Source organism: Jaculus jaculus, chromosome 1 (assembly GCF_020740685.1).
Source record: "Jaculus jaculus isolate mJacJac1 chromosome 1, mJacJac1.mat.Y.cur, whole genome shotgun sequence".
NCBI classification, from domain to species: domain Eukaryota; kingdom Metazoa; phylum Chordata; class Mammalia; order Rodentia; family Dipodidae; genus Jaculus; species Jaculus jaculus.
In genome coordinates this window covers 330934760-330961414 of record NC_059102.1, presented here as the reverse complement: position 1 = coordinate 330961414, position 26655 = coordinate 330934760, and the positions used below count along the sequence as shown (strand labels likewise).

Here is a 26655-nt window from a genome sequence, read left to right as displayed (position 1 = left end):
TCAGGGCCTCCAGTCACTGCACGCAAACTCCAGATGTGCGCACTGCTTTGCGCATCTGGCTTACGTGGGTACTACAGAATCAAACCTGGGTCCTTAGGTTTCGTAGGCAAGTGCCTTAACTGGTTAAGCCATTTCTCCAGCCCAATAAAAGTATTTTTAAAAAGAAGTGAAAATACATTTTTAAGAAGCTTGACTGGAGGCTGGGTCCTTGTTGGTGGATCTAGTCATTAAGAGATAATTGGAGCATGGGAGCTCTGATATAATTAAGATGGATTAATAATTCTGATGGATTAATAATCTGAGGCCCTATTTTAAGGTGATGGAAACTTTTGGAGGTGGCCTTATTGGAGCAAGTAGGTCACCAGGGGCATTTCCTGGATGGCTGCATCTTGGGTTCTCTCTCATTCCTTTCTGGCCAACATGGGTGGTCTACTGTGCTCCCCCGTGATGGTCCTTGGACTGAAGCCTCTGAGACCAAGAACCAAGACAACCCTTCTTCCTTTAACCTATTCCTTTCAGGTGTTTGTCACAACCATGAAAAGTGTGGCCAACAGCTGCTTGCCACAAAGTTACATATTCTGGGCACACTGTATTAATTTTGCAAATGAGATTTGGATTTAACCAGCAGCCAGGAGCTCATCCGCGTGTGGGAAGCGTGTGCTCTGCCACAGCATGTTTGATGAGCGGTCTGCTCCTTGTAGTCTATTATCACCTCTCAGAGTTCTTTCTCAGTCTCCTCCACTCACCTTCTGAGACCCACCCTCCTTTTAGAGGGCACAGTTTTATTCATTTGTGACAGGTCTTGTTTTTTCCTAAGAAGATTGGATTTTATTCTTTATACAGAAATATGCATGAAAGGATTGTGGCTGGTTAATAAGAGGAGTTGATCAGGAAAAGTGATATGGTTTTCAGAGTTAAAAGGAGTGTGGAGTAGAAAGTAACAGGACCCAGTTTATTAGGTGACTGAGGAAGTTAGCTCTAAGAGTCCTGCCCTACAGAAAGGTTAGAAGTATTGTGAGAAATGCCAGCATCATTTGAATGGCTGCTCAGGTTATCAAGGTGACAACATGCATTCTGTCACTGTTAAACAGTCTCACTGCTTCATTGTACTGTGCCTATCTGTCAGTCCTTTCCACACACATAACAGCACTGATTGTGTGGTAGGTCTGGCAAGAAATCAGGGATAGAGAAATGAATGAAAGTAAGTCTTAGCTTTACCAAGTAGATTAGGGAAGACAAAGACCCAGCTGAGAGAGTGAGTGTGATGGGTGCCGTGTAAGAGGTGTGGTGAGCATGGGAGTGTCTAACACGGCTGACCTTGGCGGTGAGCCTTCATGGACCAGTAACAGCCAGGGGAAGGGCGATGTTCATCACAGGCCAAGGACCTGGGCTTCAGAGGGTTCAGTGCCAAAGCCAGAAGCACCAGGTAAGCAAGTAGGTAATTTGTGAGCGCAAGAGAGCACATGCCCAACACGGAGGGAAGGCAGCTAGTTGTGACAGAGGTCTGCAGTGAACAAGGACTTCGTAGCTGGCCATGGAGGGGGCTGGTTAGAGGTTCAGCATGTCTTTAACAAATGCGTTCTCCCCACTTGCTGCATGCTGTTGGACAACAGAGGACAGCACAAGCCCGAGGGGCCCGGGCTCAGGCCCTGCGCCTCATCAAAGGCCGTTTTGACCTCCCCCTTCCCCAGGGGAGGCTGACCGTTTCTGGAGACATCTTTTTGCTTGTTTGTTGGTCACAACTCTGAATATAGAACCAACAGCAGGTAGGTGGGCTGAGGACCCGGGTGGTAGCGCCCACCCTGCACAAGGTTGCCTGACGACTCTGCTGTCCAGTTTAAAGTGGGAGCTGTGCTGAGCTGAGAAATTCTGGCCCAGAAAGCAAGAAGCTGGACTGTACAAACTGGACACTGGTGCCATTTCTTTTAGGGAGCTAAGAAGCTGCAGTAGGAGATAGTGGGGTGGGTGGGCTGCGTGTGGGCAGAAGGATCCAGTTAGAAGGATATAAAATTGTCCTGGAGGAAATTACATGTCAACTGAGAACAAAAGATGAGAGGAGAACTGCCGGGGAGGAGCATTCTGAGCAGACAGAAGGCAGGGCAGGGGAAGGGCAGGCCCGGAAGCAAGTAGGCTTGATACGTGTGGCTCATGGGTTGCTTTCCCCCTTGCTGTGAGCAAGTACCGGACAAGAAGCAGCTTAGGGAGGAGGGTCTGTCTCAGCGGACACTTCCTGGGGACAGGGCTCTGTCGCAGAGAAGGCAGCAGGCAGAAAGCAGTGGCCCACGTCGCTGGCAGTCAGGAAGCAGAGAGTGATGAGAGTTGATGCTCAGCTCATCTTTTATTCTTTCTTTTCTTTTTCTTTCTTCCTCTTTTTGGTTTTTTGAGGTTGGGTTTCACTGCAGCTCAGGCTGACCTAGAACTCACTATGTAGTCTCAGGGTGGCTTTAAACTCATGGTGATCCTCCTACCTCTGCCTCCTGAGTGCTGAGATTAAAGGAGTGGGCCACCACACCCAGCTTCCCCTTTTCTTTCTTCTTATTATTTTTTTTTTCAGTCTGAGACCCCAGCCCATGAAATGTTCTACTCACAATTAGGGTGGGTCTTCTTAACTTCCATTGACCTAATCTGGAAACTTCTCACAGATATGCTCAGGGATTTGTTTCCTAGGTGATCCTAGATCCTGTCAAATGGACATTATTAACCATCATAGAGGAGAAAGGAGTAGGTTTACAGAGGTGGTGAGGGGAGGGCTGGGATTTGGTGAGGAGGAAGGCAGGATCCAGGGATCACAGGGTCTTTGCATTCATGAACAGGAGGCTTGAATTTATTTAAAAGTTGTGGGAGGGGGCTGGAGAGATGGCTTAGTGGTTAAGGTGCTTGCCTGAGAAAAGATCCATGGTCTACTCTCCAGGTCCTAAATTATGTCAGATGCACAAAGGTGAAGCAAGCACAAGGTCACACATGCCCACTAGGTGGTACAAGCATCTGGAGTTTGATTGCAGTGGCTGAGGTTCTAGCAGGCCAATTTTCTCTCTCTCTCTCAAAAATATATGGTGGGAAGCCAGGCATGGTGGTGCACATATTTAATCCTAGAAATTGGTAGGCTGAGGTAGGAGGATTACTAAGAATTCAAGGTGAGCCTGGGCTACAGAGTGAGTTCTAGGTCAGCCTGGACTAGAGTGAGACCCTGACATCCATCTAAAAAAGAAAGAAAGAAAGAATAGTGGATGTGTTGGTCAGGTTTCTATGACAAAATACTAGTGATCTGAACAGGAAAAAGCAATTATTTTGTCTCAGAATTTCCAGTCTACTTGGTCCTATTGCTTTGGGGTGTCACAATGGGGAATGTGTGGAGAGATGGGGGAAGGAGAGAGAGAAGGAGAGGAAGAATGGGGGAGAGAGAAACACCTAGGTCTAGTGGCTCAGGGAATGTAGGAGGGGCAGTTTTCTGGTCTGGGAGTCTGGACCACTTCTGAGAAACGTACCTTGTTTCTGTTACTTCCCACAGTTCCCTAGGTCAGACTTCTCTGTAGTTTGCCAGGGGGTTGGCCCTGGATGCTCCCGAGCCCAGTTACTCACCAGGGCCTTCTCCCTACCCCTCCCTGCCTGTCTGTGACTGTGTCTCCATTGGCACACTGCCAGTGCCTCCCATTTCAGCCACTCCTACTCTTCCCTCCCCGTCTCTCCCCAGGGTCCCATGCCGGCAGGCATGTTGATCGAGCGCTCCTCTGACTTTGGCAAAACCTGGAGGGTATACCAGTACCTGGCTATGGATTGTGCCAGTGCCTTCCCTCAGGTCCGCCAGGGCCAGCCTCAGACCTGGCAGGATGTACGGTGTCAGCCACTGCCCCAGAGGCCCAAAGGGCATCTACATGGGGGAAAGGTAAGTACGAGAAACCCTGGAAAAGCAGGCTCAGGAAGAAACGCCCCGTCCCCCAGCCGTGTGAGGTCATCCAACATGGTCACTTCATCCACATATCCTCAGGCTCTGGGTCTTCATCCCTCCTAAGGTATTAGAAAGTTAACATTGCCAACGTATGAACATGTCATGAGGGGCCGGGGAAATGGCTCAGTTGCTAACGTGCTTGCCTTGCAAGCAGAAGGACCTGAGTTTGATTCTCAGAGCCCACATAAAAATGCTGGGTATGGTGACACAGCCTTGTAATCCCAGTGCTGGAGAGGCAGAGACAGGCAGAGTCTAGCCTACATGGTGACTTCTGGACATGCCAGAGGCCCATCTCAAAAGAGGTGAATGGTGCCTGAGGAATGACAGCTGAGGTCGCTCTCTGCCTTTCACGTGCATGTACACACATGTGCACCCACAAATACACATACACAACCCTCAGAAGCCAATAATTAAAGAGACAGCTACTATCTCCCAAACCCTCATCTGTAGATAATATTTCTTACCATGATTTTTTTATCCAGGGAAATCAGAAAATTCTTGGGCTACTTATATTTTCAAACATGCTCACACACTGACATTTACGCTCACGCAGGGCCCAGTGATTGCCTGTCTACCCAGGGCAGGTGGCAGGCTTCACACTTATTTATGATCTCTCTCAGGGTGTAGGTGAGAAAGGCCTCATGAGATTGAGAGAAGTACGTGGAATAGAAGGGAAAGTTTCTGAGTTTGGGGTGCACTGCTGATCTCTTCTTCAGTTCTGTCCTTTACCCTCTTGGCATAGGTTCAACTTAACCTGATGGACTTAGCTTCAGGGATCCCGGCATCTCCAAGTCAAAAGATTCAAGGTTGGTCTAATTCCTCTTCTTGCCAGTGGGACTGTGACTAGGGAGTAAAGTCATGGGAACACCCAGTCCCTTCCTACTTCTCCAGTGTGGGTGGGAAGTTGTACCTTCCCTGCTTGCCCTGAAGAGACATTGTGTATAGGACTCTGGGAAGGCTGGGGGTCTCTGGTGTAACTGGAAGGCAGGAAGGAAGGGTGGAGAGATAATAAATTTCTTTCTTAATTCTGGAGATTCCATTTGCCTCCAACTTTCTGTCTTTATTTTTACCTTCACTCCTTAATGGTCCCCTCTCAGAGATGGGGGACATCACAAACTTGAGAGTCAACTTTACCAAGCTGGCCCCCTTGCCGCAGAAGGGCTACCATCCACCCAGTGCCTACTTTGCTGTGTCCAGGCTGCGTCTACAGGGGAGCTGCTTCTGTCATGGCCATGCTGACCATTGTGCCCCCAATCCTGGAGGCCCTGCAGGTCCCTCTGCTGCTGTGCAGGTGACAGCCCTGGGTGGGAAGGGAACACGGGAAGGGTTGGGATAGAGTATACTAAGGCTGTTCTTGGACTCCCATGAAGCATGGAGACCACTCAAGTTTAAGAATGAATATTTCTTGTAATATAGCTCAGCAGCAGAACGGTTACCTTGCATGTGCAAGGCTGTAGGTTTGATCCCTATCACCACCAAATGCTAAAAATAAAAACTAGGTGTGTTGAGTATGGTGGTGCATATCTGTAATTCCTACACTTGGGAGGCAGGAGAAGGCAGAACAGTAGTTAAAGACCATCTTCAGGGCTGGGTTACACAGAACCCTACTTCAAATAAACCTCCCAAACAATCAATAAAAAATAGACATGGGCCAGGCGTGGTGGTGCACGCCTTTAATCCCAGCACTCGGGAGGCAGAGGTAGGAGGATCGCCGTGAGTTCAAGGCCACCCTGAGACTACAGAGTTAATTCCAGGTCAGCCTGGACCAGAGTGAGACCCTACCTCGAAAAACAAAAAACAAACAACAACAACAAAAAAAAAAAAATAGACATGGGTCTTTAATACTTTAGCAAGAACAAGGACAAACTTTTAGTTTCAAAAGTCAGAATTCTACACTTCAGATCTGTGTTATTGGAGTTGGCTTGTTTTCAGTATTGGGGACAACTGAAGCAAAGTCTCCCAACCCAGGTCAGAGGTTGACACTGGATGTCTTCCTCTATCATTCTCCACTTTTATTTATTGAGGCAAAATCTCACTAGAACCCAAACCTTACTAATTCAGCTGGTTTAACTAACCAGCTGGTTCTGGGGATCCATTCATCTCTGCCTACTAAGCAATGGCTGGGATACAGGACTAGTGTTTTTCGTGGGTGCTGGGGATTGAACTTAGTGCCTTGTGCTTGTGTGGCCAGCACTTTATACACCGAGCTATCTCCCTAGCCCCAGGGTACTGGTGTTTCTCAACTGCTGCTTGGTGATTTTGAAGTGCAGTGGGTTGACATTTGTGGTATTAAAAGGGCCCCTGAGCCACCTTAGAAGGTGGTGTCATTCTCACTGGGTCAACAGGCTGAATTTTACTATTGAAGACAGAAGTGAATTCTAGAAGTCAAACCACCAGAATGGGAAACATTGGCCTGTATAGGGAGCTGCTCGAGGTTCAGCTGTGGCTTGGAGGGGGGTAGACGGCCGCGGGGGTGGGGCTTACTTGGGAAGGTAATTAGCACACACAATAGTGGTTCTCTATTTATATTTTGATTAGCAGTAACAGTTTGTCATACGTGTCCCACCAGCCAAACAGCTTAGTTACAAATTGCTAGAATAAACCTGCAGAGCCCACCAGCTTTCAGAGCCCATAGTTTACCATCATAGTGTCTGGGCACCTTCCCAATAGCCCCTGGCCTGGCCGTCGTGAGCATCCAAGTGCAAGAGGGAGCATGTGGGGAAGCCCTGCTGGAGGAGCAGGGAGGGGCGCACGGAAGCACCGCCTCTGCACACGCACCTGCACGCGCGCTCACACTTGCAACCAGGCCACTACAGGTGCCACAGGAGCTGGTAGGGCTGGCGTCTGGGCAAGGTCCTGAGTGGCAGGCACCCTGATCAGAGGGGATCAGTCAGGCCTAAGCCTTAAGCTGTCTTGTGCAACTCATTTCTGATGACTCTTAACCCCTCTCCCAGGTCCATGACGTCTGCGTCTGCCAGCACAACACGGCTGGCCCAAACTGTGAGCGCTGTGCCCCCTTCTACAACAACCGACCGTGGGGGCCCGCAGAGGGCCAGGATCCCCATGAGTGCCAACGTAGGAGCCTGGGACCTTCCCCACCTTTAGTGATGGGGATGGAGGTTGACTCGTGTGTCATGGCCCCACCTGGCGCGCTGGGAATGTTTTTGTTGCTTAAGTGGAAACTGAATGGCAGCCCCGGAGTTTAAGCTGTACAGGTTCTGGGGGAGGGCATTGGATGGTAAATTAATGACTTTTCTCACTGCTGTGACAAAATACTTGATCAAAACAACTTAAAAGAGGGAAGGGTTTCTTTTGCTCACAGTTCAAGGTTACATTCCACTATGGTGGGGAAGGCGTGGAGGCAGGAGCATGAAGCAGCTGGTCACGTCCAGTCCACAGTCAGGAAGCAGAGAGAGATGAATGCTGCTGCTCAGCTCGCTTTCTCCTCTTTATACAGTCCAGGACCTCAATCCCTGGAATGCTGTCACCCACAGTTAGGGTGGCCTTCCCACCTCAGTGAAGCAAATCTGGAAACTCTCACAGACATGCCCAGGGATTTGTCTCCTGGGTGATTCTAGACCCTGGAAGGTTGACCCTTCACAGACATTGTCCCCTGACTACCTCCACTCCTTGTCAGTCACTCCTCGAAGGGCCAAGTGTCAAGTTCTGTTGATACTCCATGCTTTTGAAGTCCCTGTGGCAGCTCCAGCTTCCTTACCCTGTGTGGGCCGCATCTAGTTCCCCATGGTCACTTTGCTACTTCCAGTGCCCTTTGTCTGCATAGCTCACAGAGCGACTGGAACCAGCAGAAGAGCCATGGTGGCTGTGCTGGAGGGCTAGGGGCTGGGGACCTGGGGGGCTTAAGGGGTGGAGGGTTGGGGAGCTGGGGGCTGGGGGGCTGGGAGATTGAGGGCCTGGAGGCCTGGAGGTCTGGGGCCTGGGCACAGCCTAGGGGACTTCTTTCTGCTGGAGTTTGTCTCACACTGGGAATACAAAGGCCTGAGTACTCATCCACCCCACCTTCTTCTTGGTCGTGTGCCCTTGAACCCTCCCCCAGCCTCTATTGGCCTTGGGCCAGGCTTCCTTGCCCTGCACTGGCCGACTTGTTGGAGACATGTGCTGGCCAGATGCTGCTCACCATGCATTGTCTTCTCCAGGATGTGATTGCAATGGACACTCAGAGACCTGTCACTTTGATCCAGCTGTATTCGCTGCCAGCCAGGGCACACAGGGAGGCGTGTGTGACAACTGCCGGGACCATACTGAGGGCAAGAATTGTGAGCGATGTCAGCTACACTATTTCCAGAACCGACGCCCAGGGGCCTCGGTTCAGGAGGCCTGTATCCGTGAGTAGCGGCTGCAGGGACTAGGGGAATATCTGTGTTGTTTTCCATTTACTCTGGCCATCATAGTTGATGTGTCCCTGTGGACACAGAGGGCTCAGGGAGCAATGAAGACCTGGTCCTGGGTCAGGACTCATGGGAGCAGTTTTAAGTTAGCTGTGCACGTAAGTGACTTACCTCTCTGGACCACTGATCTATGAGCCAGTTGGCCCACCTGTCATTTTGGGCAGAGTAAAGAGGAAAGCCAGCATGGAGCACACACTCGGGAAGGAGGGATGTAAGCACCACACCCACTCTCTTCCCACAACCTGGCTGTCAGGTGACACCTGTGTCATGTGACATGCATGGGGTTTCCCCATGTTGAGAGCTCCTCTACCAGTGATGATGTCTGGTTCTGGCCCTGGCACCATGGCTGGAAGATCACTCCTGCTAAGGGGTTTATTGGCTGAGCATATAGGTGAAATGGAGTGGAACACAAGAAGTGGCATGACATGCCCACAAGGCCACTAAGTTCACCTAGGACTGAACAAACAGGACGAAACAAGTGACTGAGGCCCATTGATCAGGAAAAGCCTTTGGGTCGCAGGAGCCCGTGTTTGGAAAGGCGTGGCAGAGGCCGGGAGTGGGTGGAGAAAGATGAGCCCCTTGTCTTTATACGTGGAAGGAGTAAGACGTGGTCTCCCATAGATCCATTAATGTCTCCAAGCCCTGATGATCTCCAGTAATCCATTAAGACCTGTCGGCCTCAGTTTCCTCATCTGTCTGCAGCCATTGCCTTTCAGGACGGCCAGGAGAATTCATGAGGCACCCTATGGGAGTGCTGGTGTGTAGTATTCATTCAAACAACCATGATAGCACAGGTCCTTGTGTGGAGCTTAGCACATGCCAAATACTGTTCGCCCGTTCTTCCTTCAGAAGTCTGGGAGCATGGCTTTATTTTTCCATGAGCACATGTGCTTGCCTGAGGTTGTCAGGCCAGAGGCTGGTGACGAAGGAGGACTTCGAGCAGACTGCCTAGCTCCTAGGATCTGCTCTGAATTATTTTCTTTGTGCACACACACGTGTGTGTGTGTTCGTGGATGTGTGTGCCTGTGCATGCCCGAGGCTAACGCCCAGGCTCCTCTGTCACTCTCCACCTGATTTGTTGAGGCAGGTCTCTCCCTGAACCCAGAGCTCGCTGAATCACGTGGCTAGTCATCCTGCTCGCGGGTATGCCTGGCTCTGGTTCTGGAAGGTGGGGTTTCGCCAGTGTACTCCACCCCTGTGTGGCTGCTGGGGATTGGGACTCAGACCTCCTGCTGTGTGGCAAGTGCTTTACCAACTGAGCTATCACCCCAGTCCACTTCTGACTTTGCTTTGTTCCTGGCTTCCCCAGCCTGTGAGTGCGACCCAGATGGGGCAGTGCCGGGGGCTCCCTGTGACCCAGTGACAGGCCAGTGTGTGTGCAAGGAGCATGTGCAGGGAGAACGCTGCGACCTCTGCAAACCGGGATTCACCGGACTCACCTTCGCCAACTCGCAGGGCTGTCACCGTGAGTACCAACCCAGTGTGGCCACCAGACCCAGTTTTGCCCGTCTCCTCAAAGGACCCCACTCCAGCTCTGGGCGCAGCACCGCTGTCCTCCAGCAGATGGCAGCACAAGCCCGGTTGCTTCACCACTGGTCTCCAGCAGGTGGCGGCATAGGCTCGGGTTGGAAGTGGGCGGGCCAGCAGCCAAGGGTGGGGGGGGGGGCTGGGGTACGCTCTCAGTCAGCCGTGTTTCGCACAGGGACGGGCCCTGCCATCTGCGCCTAGTCTCCAAGCGGGAGTCCTAGTTTCGGGTGACACACCAACTTTGTAGGCAGCATGGAGCCCTGTATTCTATAAGCGGAGCAGGGCCGTGGTGCCCAGGAGCTGGGCCAGGCTGAGCCTGGGTGGAGGGGGACCCTGAGGTGCAATCCCTGTCCAGTTCACAGAGCAAGCACTTTTCCAGGGCTGGGTCGTCGGGGACAGGAGATGGGAGTCCTCTGGGGCTGGGCTTTCAGTGGGGCTCCGGCCCAGCCCAGCAACCTTCCTCTGCAGGCTGTGACTGTAGCATCCTGGGCTCCCGGAGGGACACGCCCTGCGACCAGGAGAGCGGGCGCTGCCTGTGTCTGCCCAACGTGGTGGGCCCCAAGTGTGACCAGTGCGCCCCCAACTACTGGAAGCTGGCCAGTGGCCAGGGCTGCGAACCATGTGCCTGTGACCCACGCAACTCCCTCAGTCCCCAGTGCAACCAGGTAGAAGGGAGCAGCGCGGGAGGGCGGAGGGAGGGAAGCCTGGGCGCGCGCCGGCTGTCTCACCTCCACCTTCACGCTGTCCCCCGAGCTTCCACCGCCAGGCAAGGCTGCGGCTGTCTTGCTGCCCTAGCAGGAGGTCACCAGATGTCCCTCCGTCTGTGGTTCTTAGCTTTGGACAAGACCTATTCCCCACACCTTCTACTGCAGCACTGACCTTGACTTGGGAGCCCTACTTTTCGGGGCGCATCAGCGCTGGGGAGCAGGAGTCTGGGACACCATCTCCAGAAGTGGAGCGAGCCACAGCTGGGAGGAGAGCTTCCTGACCGTGTTTCCCACTCAGTTCACAGGGCAGTGTCCTTGCCGGGAAGGGTTTGGTGGTCTTACATGCAGTTCTGCAGCCCTCCGCCAGTGTCCAGACAAGACCTATGGGGACATGGCCACAGGATGCCGAGGTGTGAGCTCACTGTGGGATTGTGTGGGGGGAGGGGAAGCATGTGGGTTGGAGGGTGCAGGAAGGGGGATGTGTGGTGGAGAGCCTGTGGCATTATTAGACACACTGTACTGACCGCCTGGCCAGCCCTGTGAGTGTCCATACTCTGAAACTGCCTGACCATTGTCCACAGGTGAAGCCAACCTCAGAAAGCCCTCAAGGCTTAAGGACAGAAGGGTGACCTCACTTCCCCTCCTGAAGAGCATCCCCAGCTTCAGTGGGGCCATTGCTACACTCTGCACCAGCAGAGTCTGTGCAGAGCGAGTTTTTGGAGTGGCAGGCTTTGCCTAACGTAGAGAATGAGGGCTTGCACCAGCTTCTGCCACCTTCCCCCTCCTCCTCTGAGGGGAAGCATTGCACTCAGTCCCTCTGGGCCTCAGTTGTCTACTGTATTAAAAGTGTGAATCAGGGCTGCAGAAATGGCTCAGTGGTTAAAGTCACTTGCCTGCAAAGTCCAAGGACCTAGGTTGGATTCCCCAGTACCTACATAAAGCCAGATGCACTAAATAGATGGTGCATGCGTCTGGAGTTTGTTTACAGTGGCTCGAGACCCTGGTGTGCCCATTTCTCTCTATCTGCCTCTTTCTCTCTCTAAAATAAATAAATGAATGAAATATTTTAAAAAGTGAGAAGTCCGAGTGGGGATGCACAGCAGGGTTGTGCTGGGCAGGGCGTTCACGTGCGTGAGGTGACACAGAAGATGCCTGGTGCATGCTGGGAATCTGTTCACATTGGCATGTGTGGCGTGCCTTTTGTTCTAGGCACTCTCCATCACCCAGGAGGACTTGGTTCAGATCTCACCCCTCATCTTTACCTCTCTGACCTCAGACTCTGACTGTCATTTTTCCTGCCTCTAGCCTGTGACTGTGACTTCCGGGGCACCGAGGGTCCTGGCTGTGACAAAGCCTCAGGCCGCTGTATCTGCCGCCCTGGCTTGACGGGACGCCGCTGTGACCAGTGTCAGCGGGGCTACTGTGACCGCTACCCATCTTGTGTGGCCTGCCACCCTTGCTTCCAGACCTACGATGCAGACCTCCAGGAGCAGGCTCGGCGCCTTGGTGGCCTCCGCAACACCACAGCCGCAGCAGACCTGTGGTCAGGGCAGGGTCTGGAGGACCGTGACTTGACCTCCCGGATGTTGAATGCCAAGAGCAAGATTGAGCAGATCCAGATGATTCTGGGCAGCACTTCAGTCACAGAGCAGGATGTAGCCCAGGTGGCCAGTGCCATCTTATCCATCAGGTGACAGATACCATTCTCTTGTGTACTGTGGGAAGGATCACGTGAGACGCGGTTTGAGTGAGGAGCAAGCTGGCCCGTTCCCGTCCACAAGGTGTCAGCGTAGGTGCTCGCTTGGCTGCCTGCACACTTAAAAGAGCTCGGACTGGCCTCTGCTCTGCAAGTGGCCCCACTCATACCCTGCTGTCAGCAGAGGCTTCTTCTTAGGGAACTTAGGTTCTGGAAGGTTCTGTAATTAGCTGGTATTCACTGAGCACTGGTGGCTTGACAACACTGACCTGAGAAGAAGGAAGAGAGTGATGGTTACTCATGGAGGTGCTGGGGCTCTTTGAGGGACAGGTGTGTGGGGGTAGTTACACTAAGGCTCTTTTAGGGACAGGTGTGTAAGGGGTAGTTACACTAGGGCTCTTTGAGTGACAGGTGTGTGTGGGTAGTTACACTAGGGCTCTTTGAAGGATAGGTGTGGGGGCTTTTTTGAGAGATAAGTGTGTTGTGTAGTTACAGCAAGTGTTGGGAGTCATGGGATATTTTAAAATTTAAAAATTAATTTATTTAATTCATTTATGTATTTTATTTATTTATTTGAGAGACAGAGAGAGCGAGAATGAGCATACCAAGGCCTGTAGTCACTGTAAATGAACTCCAGATGCATGTGCCACCTGGTACATCTGGTTTATATGGGTATGGGGAGTTGAACCTGGGTCCTTAGGCTTTGCAGGCAAGCACATCAACTGCTAAGCCATCTCTCCAGCCCCATGTGGACATGGATTTGAAATTTTTTTTTGTCTATTTTTATTTGTTTATTTGAAAGTGACAGACAGAGAAAGAGGCAGAGAGAGAGAGAATGGGTGCACCAGGGCCTCCAGCCACTACAAACGAATTCCAGACGCATGAGACCCCTTGTACATCTGGCTAATGTGGGTCCTGGGGAAGTGGACCTGGATTTTTAAGCACCTAATATGAGCCAAGCATTGTGAAAGTGTTGGGGACATTAAAGTATCATGACATATTGTTCACCTGCCAGGGCTAAGGTGGGTTCAGGTGACAGGTAAACAGAGAAGTATAACATGGCACAGGCTAGAGAGCTAAGATTCCACAGGGGAGGTCATGGTGGGTCTCCCGGGTGAGGTGGTGTCTGACCTGTATCCCAGAGTTGGGCAGCTGGTGCACAGGCTGACCTGAGGTGCTGCAGTGGCAAGCCCTGGAAGCGAGTGCTGTGCCTGAGCAAGGCCCTGAGGTGCAGAGGCCAGGCCTGCAGCAAAGAGGGAGGATGGCTGGGCAGGGAGGGCATGAGGAGCAAAGGACTTCCAGCTCTGTGAGCTCAGTGGCCCTGGGGCTCGGGTGACATGCTGTGCCCTCTTCAGGTGGGTGTCACTGGCAAGTAGGTGATGGGTGAGGGCTCTGCAGGAGGAGTGACCTGCAGAGGAGAGATTAGGAGCCATGGCTGGACACAAGGTGGAGTCAGGGGGGCAGATCATGTTCCTCACAGAAGCCAAGAGTGACAGAGAGCTGAGGGAGGTGGAGGTGACTCCCAAATGTGAGGCTGGCAGAAGTCCAGGAGGGAAATCTTTCATGCAGAGGGACTGGGAGGCTGTGCCCAGGTCCCAGCGTGCCCCAGCCTCTGGCTGCAGAATCCCATGTACAGTTTGGTGAACGCTCTTCTCCCACCTCAGGAGGGCTCTCCAGAGCCTGGGGCTGGATCTGCCACTGGAGGAGGAGGTGGGGTCTCTCCCTGGAGACCTGGAGACTTTGGGCCGAAGCTTCAACCGTCTGCTCCTTCAGTACCAAAACAAGAGGGACCGGTCTGAAAGGCTAAGAAGTGCCGACCCTTCAGGTGAGTAGAGGGGCACAGATGTCCCTCCGGACCCCTCCTCCCCATCTCCAATCCTCCAGTGCCAGCTCCAAGCCTTCTCCTCTGCCCCCAGGAGCGTTCCGGATGCTGACCATGGCCTTCGAGCGGTCCTCCCAGGCTGCACGGCAGGTGTCCGGCAGCTCCGGCCTGCTGAGCCGGCTCAGGGACAGCCGCCGGGAGGCTGAGGAGCTAGAGATGCAGGCAAGCAGAGGCGGGGGTCCTCAGCTGGCGACCCTGCACCTGGAGATGGCTTCCCTACCTGACCTGACACCCATCATCAACAAGGTTACTTGGGATGGGAATCCCACTTCCTGACATCCCTGCCCCTGCAGCCACATGCCCCCTCCTCCTGACCCCATGCCCATCCTATGTACTTAGGGGTTGCTAAGGAAACACATTTCTGGGGCCTGGTTGCTATGGAGATGTGTGGCTGTTTGTTTCCTAACGTGGGATGACTCTTTTTTAATACCTTTAATCTTTCTCTCCACAGCTCTGTGGTGGCTCCAGGCAGGCAGCCTGTACCCCAGGAGCATGCTCAGGAGAACTGTGCCCGCACAATGGCACGGCCTGTGGCTCCCACTGCAAGGGTGCCCTCCCCAGGGCTGGAGGAGCCTTCCGCGTGGCAGGGCAAGTGGCTGAGCAACTGCAGGGCTTCCACTCACAGCTCCAGCAGACCCGGCAGATGGTAGGTCCAGCGAGGTGCTGGAGGGAGGCTGGCAATTCAGACTTCCCGTTTTCCAGTTGATGCACACTGTGGGTGCAGAAAAGGACAAACCATGTCAGGTGGCTTGCCAGCTAATGCTCCGCAGCAAGTGCAAGGCAGACTTTCCAGTTGACGTTTTGGGTTTTTTCTTAAAATCCAATGTCTGCCTCATTTTTGAACTGGGTTGGTGAGAAACATCTGGTAGCCGGGTCTTCTGGTAGAGGGTACTCCACTGAATTCTTGGGAGCTGTAGAGAGGCTCTTTGGGGACACTGGGCCTTTCTGACCCATACGATGTGTCCTCAGATCAGGGCCGCTGAGGAAGCCGCCCTGAAGGTCCAGTCGGATGCCCAGCGCCTGGAGACTCAAGTGAGTGCCAGCCGCTTGCAGATGGAGGAGGACATTAAGCGCACACGGTTTCTCACCCAGCAGGTCCGCAGCTTCCTCACAGGTGCGCTGCCTTTCTCCCTCAGGTGCGCTGCCTGTCTCGCCTCAGGTGGGGTCCAGCAGCCACTGTCTCTCGTGCTTTCATTCCTGCCATGCCTGCCATTGCCTCACCAGCCTCCATCTCTTGCTTTGAACCTTGGTTTCTGCTCTCTTGCTCCCTGTGAGCCATCTTCAATACAACAGCCTAAGCATCAGTGTAAAATCCTGTAAGGCAGGTCATGTCCCACCCACGCTTGCTCAAAACCCTTCAGCATCTTCCTCTGTCCTTGGGTGAACACCCAGCTCCTCTCCTGGCCCTTGTCTGTCCCTTGGCTATGACCTGGACTCACTGGATGGCCTTGAGCTCATCATGTCCTTGCCTGCTGTGGGCACTGGTGCCTGCTCTTACCTGCCTGACAGCTTCCAGGCCATGGCTTCCTGACTTCCAGGTCAGGTTTCAATACCATCTTTCCAGAGACACTGTTCTGCCCTCACTGTCTGTGGTCATCGTCCAGCTCCCCACTCTGTCTGTGTTTTGACTTTAATTCCTCCACTCAGAAGTGGCTCTCATGCCCATTTGTGGAAGTGCCTGGCATCTTCCCACTAAGAGAGCAGGGGTGGCTGTCTTGTTTGTGGCTATATCACCCCCACCTGGCATGAGGCCAGACCCTCAGCATCCAGCACCAGGGGAAGGAGTGAATGACGGACAGATCCCCTGTGATGAGAATGAGATGGGCCTCAGGAGGCTGTTGTTTTGGGTGGGTTATTTTTCTCTCAGCCTTGCCTTACCCTGCAAGCTGGGATGGTAGCATCCCACAGTTTATTCTGAGGACTAAGCAAGGGCTGCTCTGACAAATGAAAGGTGCCTCTGGTGTGTGAGCTGACATCATTTGACTCAGGTCCCTGCCAGGGACTTTGCTTGGTTGGCAGCTCAGTTCATCGGAAGCGAGGGCTGGCTGTACCAGCAGAGGTGCCTCCTGATACAACTGTGCTGCTTTGCCCCAAGTTTGACAGTGCCCTCCTCAGTGCAGGTGACAGGCCGGAGCCAGGCAGGAGACATACATGACTTGCTTCAGGCCAGGAGGCTCCACTGGGAGAGTCAGTCATGAATTGCAGGGAGACGGTGCCTGGCATACAAGGACAAAGGGAAGACAAGACATGAGGCTCAGACTCACAGAAGAGAGGCTTTCCTGGAGCCCTGATGCCCCAAGGCTAAGGCTGGTGGCCACTGCACTCCTCCTGTATTAACCTGTGCAGGGCCTGGGACTCAGGCTGCGAATGGGTTGGGCTTCTCTCCTTCTGGGTGTAGCTCAGGCTGTGTGTGTGTGCGCACGTGCACGTGTGTGTGTGCGCACGTGCACGTGTGTGTGTGTGTGAACAGGCTGGACTCCCAGACCCCTTCCATCCTCTCGGCCACTTCTGGTCTCAGGTCAAGGCCTGTGATGGGTCCAGGGGCAGAGGGAAGGGTGGGGCCTGAGAGACACCTGTGAAGGAGACCCTAGAGAATTCTCGCAGTCACCACCTTGATGGGTTCCAGTCTGCAAGAGCTGTGGCAGGAAGTGCCAGCGATAGTTACTGTTGACAGAAGGGACTCTGGGTTTGAGAAGAGGCAGCATTTTTGAGGGCAGGATCCTGGGGAGCCCACTTTAACTCCCACAATTACACCTTGGACCCTTGTTGTGTGCTCCTGCAAGCAGGCACAAGGGACACAGAAGGATCAGGCCTCTCTGACCTTCTAGAAATATCTGTCTACCTGCATGAGAAGGGCATGGGGATGTAATCTGGGTCACAAGCTGGTGAGGAGATGCCCTGGTTGTGAAGCAAGGCAGAGCCTATGGCCCTAGAGGAGTTTAGGGCAGGGAAAACTATCTGGATAAGTAGATGTGTCCTTCCAGAACATTCCATCCTGGTGAGATCTGTAAAAGCAGAGCAGAGAGAGCGGCAGAAGGCATGTTCTCTGGACTGACTCCTGACTTAACTCTGACTTGGTTGTGTGGTAAAATCCCTTGCTAATCCTTGACGCCATGTCACAGCTTAAATGGAGGTGACTTGTCCCTTGTCACAGAGCAGGAAAGAGCCCAGAGAAGCTGCTGTACCACAACAGGAAACCTGGGGTGGGAGCCTTTCGGACAGGCATGGGGCAGAAGGGTGACCGTGCCTTCCAGGTGGGCACACGGGCGGTGCACCAGGCTGGAAAGATGAGGTGGAGTGGGCGGGCCACAAGTGCTGGTCCTAGATTCCATGATCAAGGGTGACCTGCCCGAGCAGGCGACTCTCCAGCAAAGAGTGACAGTCCTGTTCTGCATTGGTGAAAATGAGTGCTCTGGCCTGAGGAGACGTGTGGGGGAAGGGCTCTTCTTGCCAAGGAAGCAGCCCCAGTACCTGGCTGCTCTCCCGACTGGGAGCTGATTCTGCCTACAGTGCAGGCATTGTTGAGCACCAGCTGCCTGGTGCCACCTCCTCTCCCAGCCCGCAGCTTCCTGCCACACAAGACACTTAGCTGCCACAGCTGTGCCCGCCCTCCCCCAGCCGCTGGGAGCAGTGCAACCATCCCGCGGCCGGAAGCTCCCAGGGAAGGGTGCGGGCTCAGCTGGGAGGGCAGGTCTTCTGGGACAGCGCAGTGAAGAAGTCACAGCAGGTGCCTTCCTGGAGCTGACCTTTGGGGAGGTGAGAGGGCCCCCAGCGGATAGCTTGGCTGGCTGTTTTCCAGAGCCTCATACGGATGCAGCCACCATCCAGGAGGTCAGTGAGGCGGTGCTGGCCCTGTGGCTGCCCACAGACTCGGCAACAGTACTGAGCAAGATGAGTGAGATCCAGTCCATCGCGGCCAGGCTCCCCAGCGTGGACCTGGTGTTGGCCCAGACCAGGCAGGACATTGCGCGGGCCCGCAGGCTCCAGGCTGAGGCTGAGCAGGCCAGGTATGGCCAAGGGCCCCGGTGCTTCTGATGAGTATGGGCTGCTCATGTTTGCTCCCCAGTCTGTGGCGGGGACTGGCATATAGGAGTGGGCTTACGGTGGCAGGGGTGGCCAGGGGACACGCACATGACCCCAGAGGTAGTGCTGAGCCTCACACTCACACCCGCATGTCTGCTGGGGCCTTGGCAGGGATTAGGCCTATGACGTTCCCTGGGTGTTCTCCCACCTGGGAAGGGTGTTCTTTCTCTCCCCCCGGGGCTGGTGTGGAAGTCAAAGTATCACTCACTCTTCCCTCCCTCACTCAGAAGCCGAGCCCATGCAGTGGAAGGGCAGGTTGAGGATGTGGTTGTGAACCTTCAGCAGGGTACAGTGGCCCTACAGGAAGCTCAGGACACCATGCAAGGCACCAGCCGCTCCCTTCAGCTCATCCAGGACAGGGTAGCTGAGGTAAGGTGCTGTGGCTCCCCCAGGACCCGTATTTGGGAATGAGCAGACAGATTTAGCTACAAGGCCTGGAAGATGCCAAAATGTAGCCCAGGTGGCTAAGATCGAAATCTAGAGATGGTGGGTTCCAAGTCTCAGTCTGGCTTTGGGCCTCTGGGATGCAGAAGAATGGGATAGATTCTGAGCTGTGGCAGGGGCAGGGGGCAGCAGAGCTGGAAGAGGAGGAGGACTGGGTGTCAGTGGAGAGGAGGGAGCTTGGGAGGGTGTCATAGAGGGACTTTGCTACCTGAAGGAAGCAGAAGGCCTCCAGGCTGCCTATGAGACGCGTTACAAACTCCAGCTCCTCCCTCTTCCCACAAAGGTTCAGCAGGTCCTGAGGCCGGCAGAGAGACTGGTGACAGGCATGACGGAGCAGCTGAGTGGCTTCTGGGCACGGATGGAGGAGCTCCGCCGCCAGGCCCAGCAGGAGCAGGCTCAGGCAGCGCAGGCCCAGCAGCTCGCGGAGGGTGCCAGCCAGCAGGCGCTGAGTGCCCAAGAGGTACAGAGAGGTGTAGCCAGGGAGGGGTTCCTGAAGAGGAGAGACCATGGACCCAAATGCTCACAGGCGAACAGAACCGCCATGGCTTCGTGGTGGACTGCAGTGCAGGCCTGTGTCTGGATGCCATGTCTGCCTCTGGGGTACCTGGGGCAGGACACTGAGGATGACGCATGCCAAAGGTTCTCCTTTGTGTGTGTGTGTTTGTGTGCATGTAGGCACGTGTGTATGGATGCCAGAGTTGACACTAGGGCTCGTCCTCAGAATTTATCCACCTTAATTTTGAGTCAAGGTCTCTCACTGAGCCCATAGCTCACGGATTCGGTTAGACTAGCTAGCTAGGGTTTCCCATCTCTCCACCCCGGTGCTGGGACCCCACGGCCGGCATTGACTTGAAGTGCTGGTGACCTGAACTCAAGTTCTCGTGCTTGCACAGTGTATTCGTTATTTACTTGGGACAAAATACCTGACAGAAAGCAGTGTACAGAAGAGAAAGGTTTATTGTGGCTTACTGTTGAAAAGGATAGAGTCCATTGTGGTGGGGAAGACGTGGCGGCAAGACCAGCAGATGGCTGGTCACGTTATATCCAGTCAGGGAGCAGGGAAAAGGCAGGAAGTGGGGCCTGGCTATGAGAGGTCAAGGCCCGCCCTCCCCCATGAACCACTTCCTCTAGGAAGGCGCCCCACTTCCCAGAGACCCACAGCCTTCCTAAACGGCACTGCCAACTGGCGACCAAGCGTTCAAACATGAGCGTCTGTAGGAGATGTTTTACAACCAGGATTTTACCCACTGAACAATCTGCCCAGCCTCGCAGCTCTCTCGTTACCTACTCAAGAGCTTGTCTCCTCCGTCCTCAGTCTGGCCAGACCACAATGGCTGAGAAATACTCTGATGCTGTCTCGTCAGAACTAGGTCAGAGAAGATCACAGAGCTATTCTCTGTGCCCCAAGCGCACCACCCTCTTCCCCCAGGGCACCCAACGTACTGTCCTGGTATAGTGACCAAGTTGCTAACACACCTTAAGATGAATCTAGTATTATGTCCCTGGGACTGTGCTTGAAGTGAAGCGGGGCATGCCAGGAGCCAGAATGGAGGAGGGAAGTATAAAACTTAAATTTACTGCATCATTTGGGGCGTGAGGGTGGCATTTACTTATTGTGAGTGTGCATGCTCACATGTCTGAGTGTGGCTGCGGAGTTCAGAGGACAGCTCTCAGCTCCATCCTTGCTTTCCACCTAAATGAGGCAGAGTTTCTGGCTCTGAATTCTCCTTTTACTTATTTTTATTTTTTCATTTTATTTTTTGGTTTTTCAAAGTAGGGTCTCACTCTAATCCAGGCTGACCTGGAACTCACTATGGAGTCTCAGGGTGGCCTCAAACCCATGGCAATCCTCCTACCTCTGTCTCCCGAGTGCTGGGATTAAAGGTGTGAGCCACCATGCCTGGCTTCTTTTTATTTATTTTTATTTTTTATAACTTTTAATTTTACTTTTATTGGTGAGAGAGAGAGAGAGAGAGAGAGAGAGAGAGGGAGGGAGGGGGAGGGAGAGAGAGAGAGAGGGGGAGAGGGAGAGAATGGGTGCACCAGGGCTTTCACCCACTGCAAATGAGCTCTACCTTGTGCATCTGGCTTACGTAGGTTTTGGGGAATCAAACCTGGGTCCCTTGGTTTCGCAGGCAAGTGCCTTAACCGCTGAGCCATCTCTCCAGCCCTCACTCTGCTGCTCTTTTCTGTGCTCACCACAGGCTTCGAGCCATTCTCCCGAGCTCGTGGGGAGCTGCTGAATCACAGGAGCCTTGCTGTGGCTTTATGCCTGGGGCTGAACCTGGGTGCGCAGCTTGAACAGTGGGCACTTTATCCACGGAGTCATCTCTGGTCTGGGCTTCCTTTTTGCCCAGCCCCTGGGGGAATACTAGCAGGCTGCGTGGGGTTTGGGCGATGCTGAGTTAGCCAAAGGCCTCTAGGACTCTGGATGATGCTGTGGTGACACTGAGACTGGTCTGTCTTTCCCAGGGCTTTGAGAGAATAAAGCAAAAGTATGCGGAGTTGAAGGACCGGCTGCGCCAGAGTCCCACGCTGGGCCAGCAAGGCAGCCGGATCCTGAGTGTCAAAACAGAGGCGGAAGAACTTTTTGGAGAGACTGTGGAGATGATGGACAGAATGAAAGGTGAGGACAGCTCAGGGGCGCAGGCTGCTAGACATCCTGACTGTGGATCCCAGATGGGGCTCTAGAAGCCCATTGCTGTAACCAAGTCAGCAATGCTGAGGGACTGAGATGACCTGGGATCTACAAAACACTGAGTGCATGAGATGGGGCACTGGGGACTGCACAGACAGGTGTGGCGGATAGACATGTGGCCTTCCCTTGAGAAGCCTGGAGTCCAGGTGATCCCATTTGCCCGCCATCTAAGCTGCATGCCAGGCTATTTAAGGACACAGGGTAAGATCTGAGGAAGTGTGTTCCTGGGAGAGGCTAGAGCATGAGGAAGGACAGCAGGAGAGGGAGGTGGTATGGGAGAGGAATGTTTGGAGGGTGGTACGTGACTCAACAAACAGGAAAGGATGTTGGAGAGGAGCTGAGGGAGCCTGGCCTGGCTCCACATGGCTTGGTCTTGGTGGCAGGCTCCTGTTCCCAGATGAGGAGTGTGGGCTCTGACACACAGAGGAACTCTTCAAGGGACATGGTGGGGACATGATGAGAACAACCAGCCCATCTCTAGGCTGTGATGGTGGGGTCAGTGAGCTGATGTATCCAGTGAATGCCACAAGCACAGTTTCTTTGAATTTCAGCAAAAATGGTTGGCAAAAATTGCATTATGTAGCCAGGTAGACACTATAGAGGATGTTGGGCTGGTGGGCATAATGGGCAGAGAGATACAAGGCCGTGGTCACCTACCACTCAGTGGTGAGGCAAGAACGGGTGGCTGGGCAGTGCTTTTCTTTGCCCGTCAAAACTGTGTGAAGATAAAAATGTGGGGCTGGGGAGATGGCTTAGTGTGTAAGAGCACTTGTCTGTAAGCACCAGGTCCCGAGAAGGCCTGAGTTTGATCCCCAACACCCACATAAACAGCTGGGCATGGCCATCCACACCTGCAACCCCAGTTCTGTGAGAAGAAGAGATCCGGGAATCACTGTGGCTCCCTCATCAGCCAGGCTGACTGAGAATGGGCAGCTCCAGGCTCTGTCTCCAGGAAACGCATAGCTGAGTGAAGGCAGACAGGCGAGGTTCTCCACTGGCCTCGGCACAGGTGTCTGAACATGTGCGTGCACAACACACACACACGCACACACACATCCCCCAACCTGATGGAAGTAGATAAGGAGAAAGTTACTTGTGCTCTTCTTTGGGCCTCAGTCATTGAACCAAAGCTCAGGCCCTGCTTCGTGGGCTCCTGTCGCTGGAAACACCTTACAACTGGTCAGTGGCAGGCAAATATGAGTTGCTGCTCTCCTGAAAATTGTGAGTTTTGAGTTGTTCTAAGCCAGCAATGTCCTGCTATTGCCAAAAGAGTCACTAAACAGAAAGTAGCTAAACTACCGGACAACAGCTCAGGTGGTATTAAAATGCAGGAGCACCCAGTGCGGCCTGGACCCCACTAAACAGAAAGTAGCTAAACTACTGGACAACAGTCAGGTGGTATTAAAACACTGGGGCACCCAGTGCAGTCTGGACCCCCCCCTAAAGAGAAAGACTCAGTAGCCAGACCTGGAATGAGTGTTCAGCTGCTTGTAAGAATTCACTGTTAGTGGAGGGCATGGGGTCCTGCACCGGGACCTTTGGGTGGAGGCTGGGGATGGAGGGGCTGCTGTGAGCCTGGAGGTCCATGTGCGGGTCCACTGGCTGCGTGTCAGTGGGGATGATATGGGACTGGGGTTCAAATGAGGACCACAGCATTTACAGAAGAGGTTTTGATAGGCCTGCACCCATCAGAAAGGGAGTGACTAGGATGGGCAAGGAAGGATGGGTCAGAAACTGTACCAATCAAAGAATAGAGAAAATAACAGAAATGTGTGGCACTGCCCTGTGGGAACAGAGCAGATTCCTACCCCCACTAGATAGCCTGGGACAGTTGTGTGGGTAGAAGTAAGATAAGTCAGATTTTTTTGGCTTCATAAGTTGTGTGTGTGTGTGTGTGTGTGTGTGTGTGTGTGTGTGTGTATGTGTGTTCATATGTGTGCGGGCGCATATGTATGTGTTGGTATATGTGTATATATATGCACATGCATGTGTGTGGAGGCCAAAGGCCATAGTTGGGTGTCTGCCTCTATCACTCCCCACTTAGAATTTTAATATTTTTTATTTTTTACTTATTTATTTGAGAGCGACAGACACACAGAGAAAGACAGATAGAGGGAGAGAGAGAGAATGGGCGCGCCAGGGCTTCCAGCCTCTGCAAACGAACTCCAGACGCGTGCGCCCCCTTGTGCATCTGGCTAACGTGGGACCTGGGGAACCAAGCCTCGAACCGGGGTCCTTAGGCTTCAAAGGCAAGCGCTTAACCGCTAAGCCATCTCTCCAGCCCCCCACTTAGAATTTAAGACAGAGTCTTTTGCTAAATCCAGAGCTCACTGGTTTGGTTATACTGGCTGGCCAACTAGCCTCCGTTAAGCCTGTTTCTGTCTTAACAGATGTCTACCATCACACTTGGCTCTCACATGGGTTCTGGGGATCTGAACTTAGGTCCTTATGCTTGCATAGAAAGCATTTTACCCACTGAGCCATCTCCCCAGGCAAGATGACTTTTGAATTAACTAGAGCTGCCTGTCGTTGGAGCCTTGGAAGGCAGTCTGCTCTCTCCTGACTTCTGGCAAAGTTTGGGCTGTGGACTCCTGACTAGGGGACAGGCTGGCCAAGTCCCTTTGGGGTCCTTCATTCCTAGAGGTGGTACGTGGATGTGCAGGGTGGAGAGGGGAAGAGTGGATGTGCCTGGATTGATTTTAGGTAGGGTCCATGGTGAAGGGTTTGAATCACCGGGCCAGCTTTATTCCAAGGTTCTCATTTGAAGGTCATTGGTAGTAGATCAGCTGCCTGCTTGCCTCACTCAGACTGCTAATTTTGGGGGCAGTAGCAGCCCTCATCACCTGGGACACCAAGAGGCCTTGGAGCATTGTAGAGGGGGCATGGGAAGGAGAGAGCTAGGAGTGGAGGCCTCCTGGTCCTGGGCCTACCCGGTTTTGCTGAGAGGGATGGATTGGAGAGGCATGTGGCCAGGTGGACTGTGCCATCCTCAGAGGTTGTCCACATGGGGAGATTTTCCTATCCCTGCTGCCTCTGGATAGGGAAGAGAAAGGGTTTTGAGTCTTTGGGTGCCTCACCATCCTCCTCCCCCGGCTGTTCCATCTGCCTCAGACATGGAGTCGGAGCTGCTGCGGGGGAGCCAGGCCATCGTGCTGCGCTCTGCGGACCTGATTGGGCTGGAGAAGCGCGTCGAGGAGATCCGTGGCCACATCAATGGGCGCGTGCTGTATTATGCCACCTGCAAATGACCTCCAGCCCTGGCCTGGCCCATGCACATGTCCTTTCTGTCTTGGAAGGGCATGTTAGGGCAGAATGTTTCCTGGCTCCAGGAGAGTTTGATGTCACCTACCCACAGCACAGGCTGGATCACCGCAGGTGTACAGCAACTAGGGTACCTGGGCTGCCATGGAGCCTATGCATGTGGGACTGCTGCATTTGAGGAGGAGAGGGTGCAGGGGTACACCTTCACAGCTAGGAGCTCTTCAGCCAAGAACATTGGAGTCTGACTGGGCAGTGTCCTTGCCCTCTGTCTTTATTGTGACTGGATCCCATAGCAGCATAGAAACTGAACAAAAAACAATGTGTAAACTCAAAACCCAATTAAAGTCTTTGTAAAGGAACATGGAAGCTCAAAGAGGGAAAATGGTCTGTCTCCCTATTGAGTATGCCTTTGCTACTCCTTTCTGCCTCTCTTTTGGGGCTCCTGGGAGCTCAGGCCCATGGGTTGTCCTGTTTGCTTACTCTGACCTCAGGGAGACCAGTTCCTCTGTCACTGGACTGGAGTCCACCTACCACACACAGGAGCAGTTTCCACCTCTGAACAGCATCCCACTGTCTCATTTACAAGTGAGGCAATAGAAACACAGAGAAAGAGACACAGTGGCCAGGCTCACTGCTCCACCCAGACCAAAACTGTGAGCAGGCGAGGAGAAACCTTTTGAGCTGGCAGCTCCAGGCCCATCAGTAATCAAGGCCCAGGACCTGGACTGGAGGACCTGGAGGTTCATAGCCTTTAGCCCTGTGAGTCTGCTCGAGGTTTCAGAAATCAGAGACTCATGGGTCTAAGCACTCAGGCTGGAGGTTTATTGCTCTGGGTTTTAATCCCCCAAGCCCCAGCTCTGGGCCTAGCATCCAACAGTAGCAGCAGCAGGAAGTGTCTGCCAGTCCTGGGAGGGTCACAGGTGTTGGACACTCACGTCTACAGCAGCTACTTACAGCTCTCAGGCCCAGGGCATTGGAAAGCTCTTCAGCTGCCAGGACCTGCCCAACCCTTTTTTCCCCTTGCCCTTGGCTCTTGCTTTCTCTGGATTAATTTAGACATTCACCCATAGTGTGTCCTGTCTCTGGTCCCTTCAGCATTGGGTGGATGCTGTCTTTCTGCTGTTGCCTCTACCATCTCCTCCTCATGTGCCATGGGCCACTCACTATATGAATGATGAAGGTCAGAGGTAGGCAAGAAAAGATGACTCCTTGGGATGAGGAAGCAGTGTATTTGGCCAAGTGCTTGCCTTTTAAGCATGAAGACCTGAGTTCAATTCCCAGAACCATGTAAACATATAATGCCAGTGACGGGGAGGCAGGGACAGGTGGATTGCTTGGGCTTATTGGACATACACCTAGTCTAACTGGTCAACTCCAGGCTAATGAGGCCCTATCTCAAAAAGAGGGGAATGACTTTCCTGAGCATGACACCTGAGGCTTTCCTCGGATCACCACACACATGTACCTGCACACACATGTACACACGGCCAGAAGGACATGTGACAAGGGATTTTGCACCAGTCACTGAACAACCCTGTACACTTGCGTGAAGGACTGTAGCCCAATCATTTGCCTTCTTCTGGGCACTAGGGGACATGCTTCCTGCCTGGCTTGCGGAGTTCTCTGAGGCCTGTGATGGTGGAACGTCCGGTACAAGCTGTATGCAGCAGTAGTGGCTGGCACAGCCCTTGAGTTGGAGCCGTGCTTCAGCCGGAAGCAGCCGGGTGGCAGTGCAGCTTCTCAAGGTGTCCATGGTGGGTTCAAAGCTGAGCTGAAAGAGGGAGGTCTGGCCAGCTGCCAAAGAGGAGCTTCTTGGATAATAGTTGTCTGCTTAAGATGCCTAAGTGCCAGTCCAGAAACTATCAATTAGGAGGTCTAATCCATTCCTTCCTTTCCACCTCTTTGTTTCTAACATCTTAGATTATTTAAAGGACAAAAACTTTTAAAAAGATTGTTTATAATAAAGGTCTGTCATTAAGAGTGTGTTAACAGAACTCAAAAG

The 26655-nt window shown here is 53.2% G+C and overlaps 1 protein-coding gene across 2 annotated transcripts in view; it reads left to right on the top strand.

Annotated features, from left to right (window-relative positions):
* The window catches only part of Lamb3 (laminin subunit beta 3), a 51321-nt gene extending 26309 nt beyond the window's left edge, over window positions 1-25012 (top strand). For both annotated transcript variants that reach the window (XM_045146635.1, XM_004653228.2), the window contains 18 exons: window positions 3692-3883; window positions 4689-4752; window positions 5044-5237; window positions 6901-7021; window positions 8104-8292; window positions 9665-9820; window positions 10351-10547; window positions 10888-10999; window positions 11895-12279; window positions 13950-14110; window positions 14202-14413; window positions 14619-14813; window positions 15137-15281; window positions 17967-18174; window positions 18478-18619; window positions 18978-19154; window positions 21167-21320; window positions 24504-25012. In XM_045146635.1, the coding sequence (XP_045002570.1) occupies window positions 3692-3883; window positions 4689-4752; window positions 5044-5237; window positions 6901-7021; window positions 8104-8292; window positions 9665-9820; window positions 10351-10547; window positions 10888-10999; window positions 11895-12279; window positions 13950-14110; window positions 14202-14413; window positions 14619-14813; window positions 15137-15281; window positions 17967-18174; window positions 18478-18619; window positions 18978-19154; window positions 21167-21320; window positions 24504-24640 (3141 nt within the window). In that variant the 3' untranslated portion in view covers window positions 24641-25012. The remainder of the gene's footprint in view (window positions 1-3691; window positions 3884-4688; window positions 4753-5043; window positions 5238-6900; window positions 7022-8103; window positions 8293-9664; window positions 9821-10350; window positions 10548-10887; window positions 11000-11894; window positions 12280-13949; window positions 14111-14201; window positions 14414-14618; window positions 14814-15136; window positions 15282-17966; window positions 18175-18477; window positions 18620-18977; window positions 19155-21166; window positions 21321-24503) is intronic.
* The last annotated feature ends 1643 nt before the right edge of the window (window positions 25013-26655 follow it).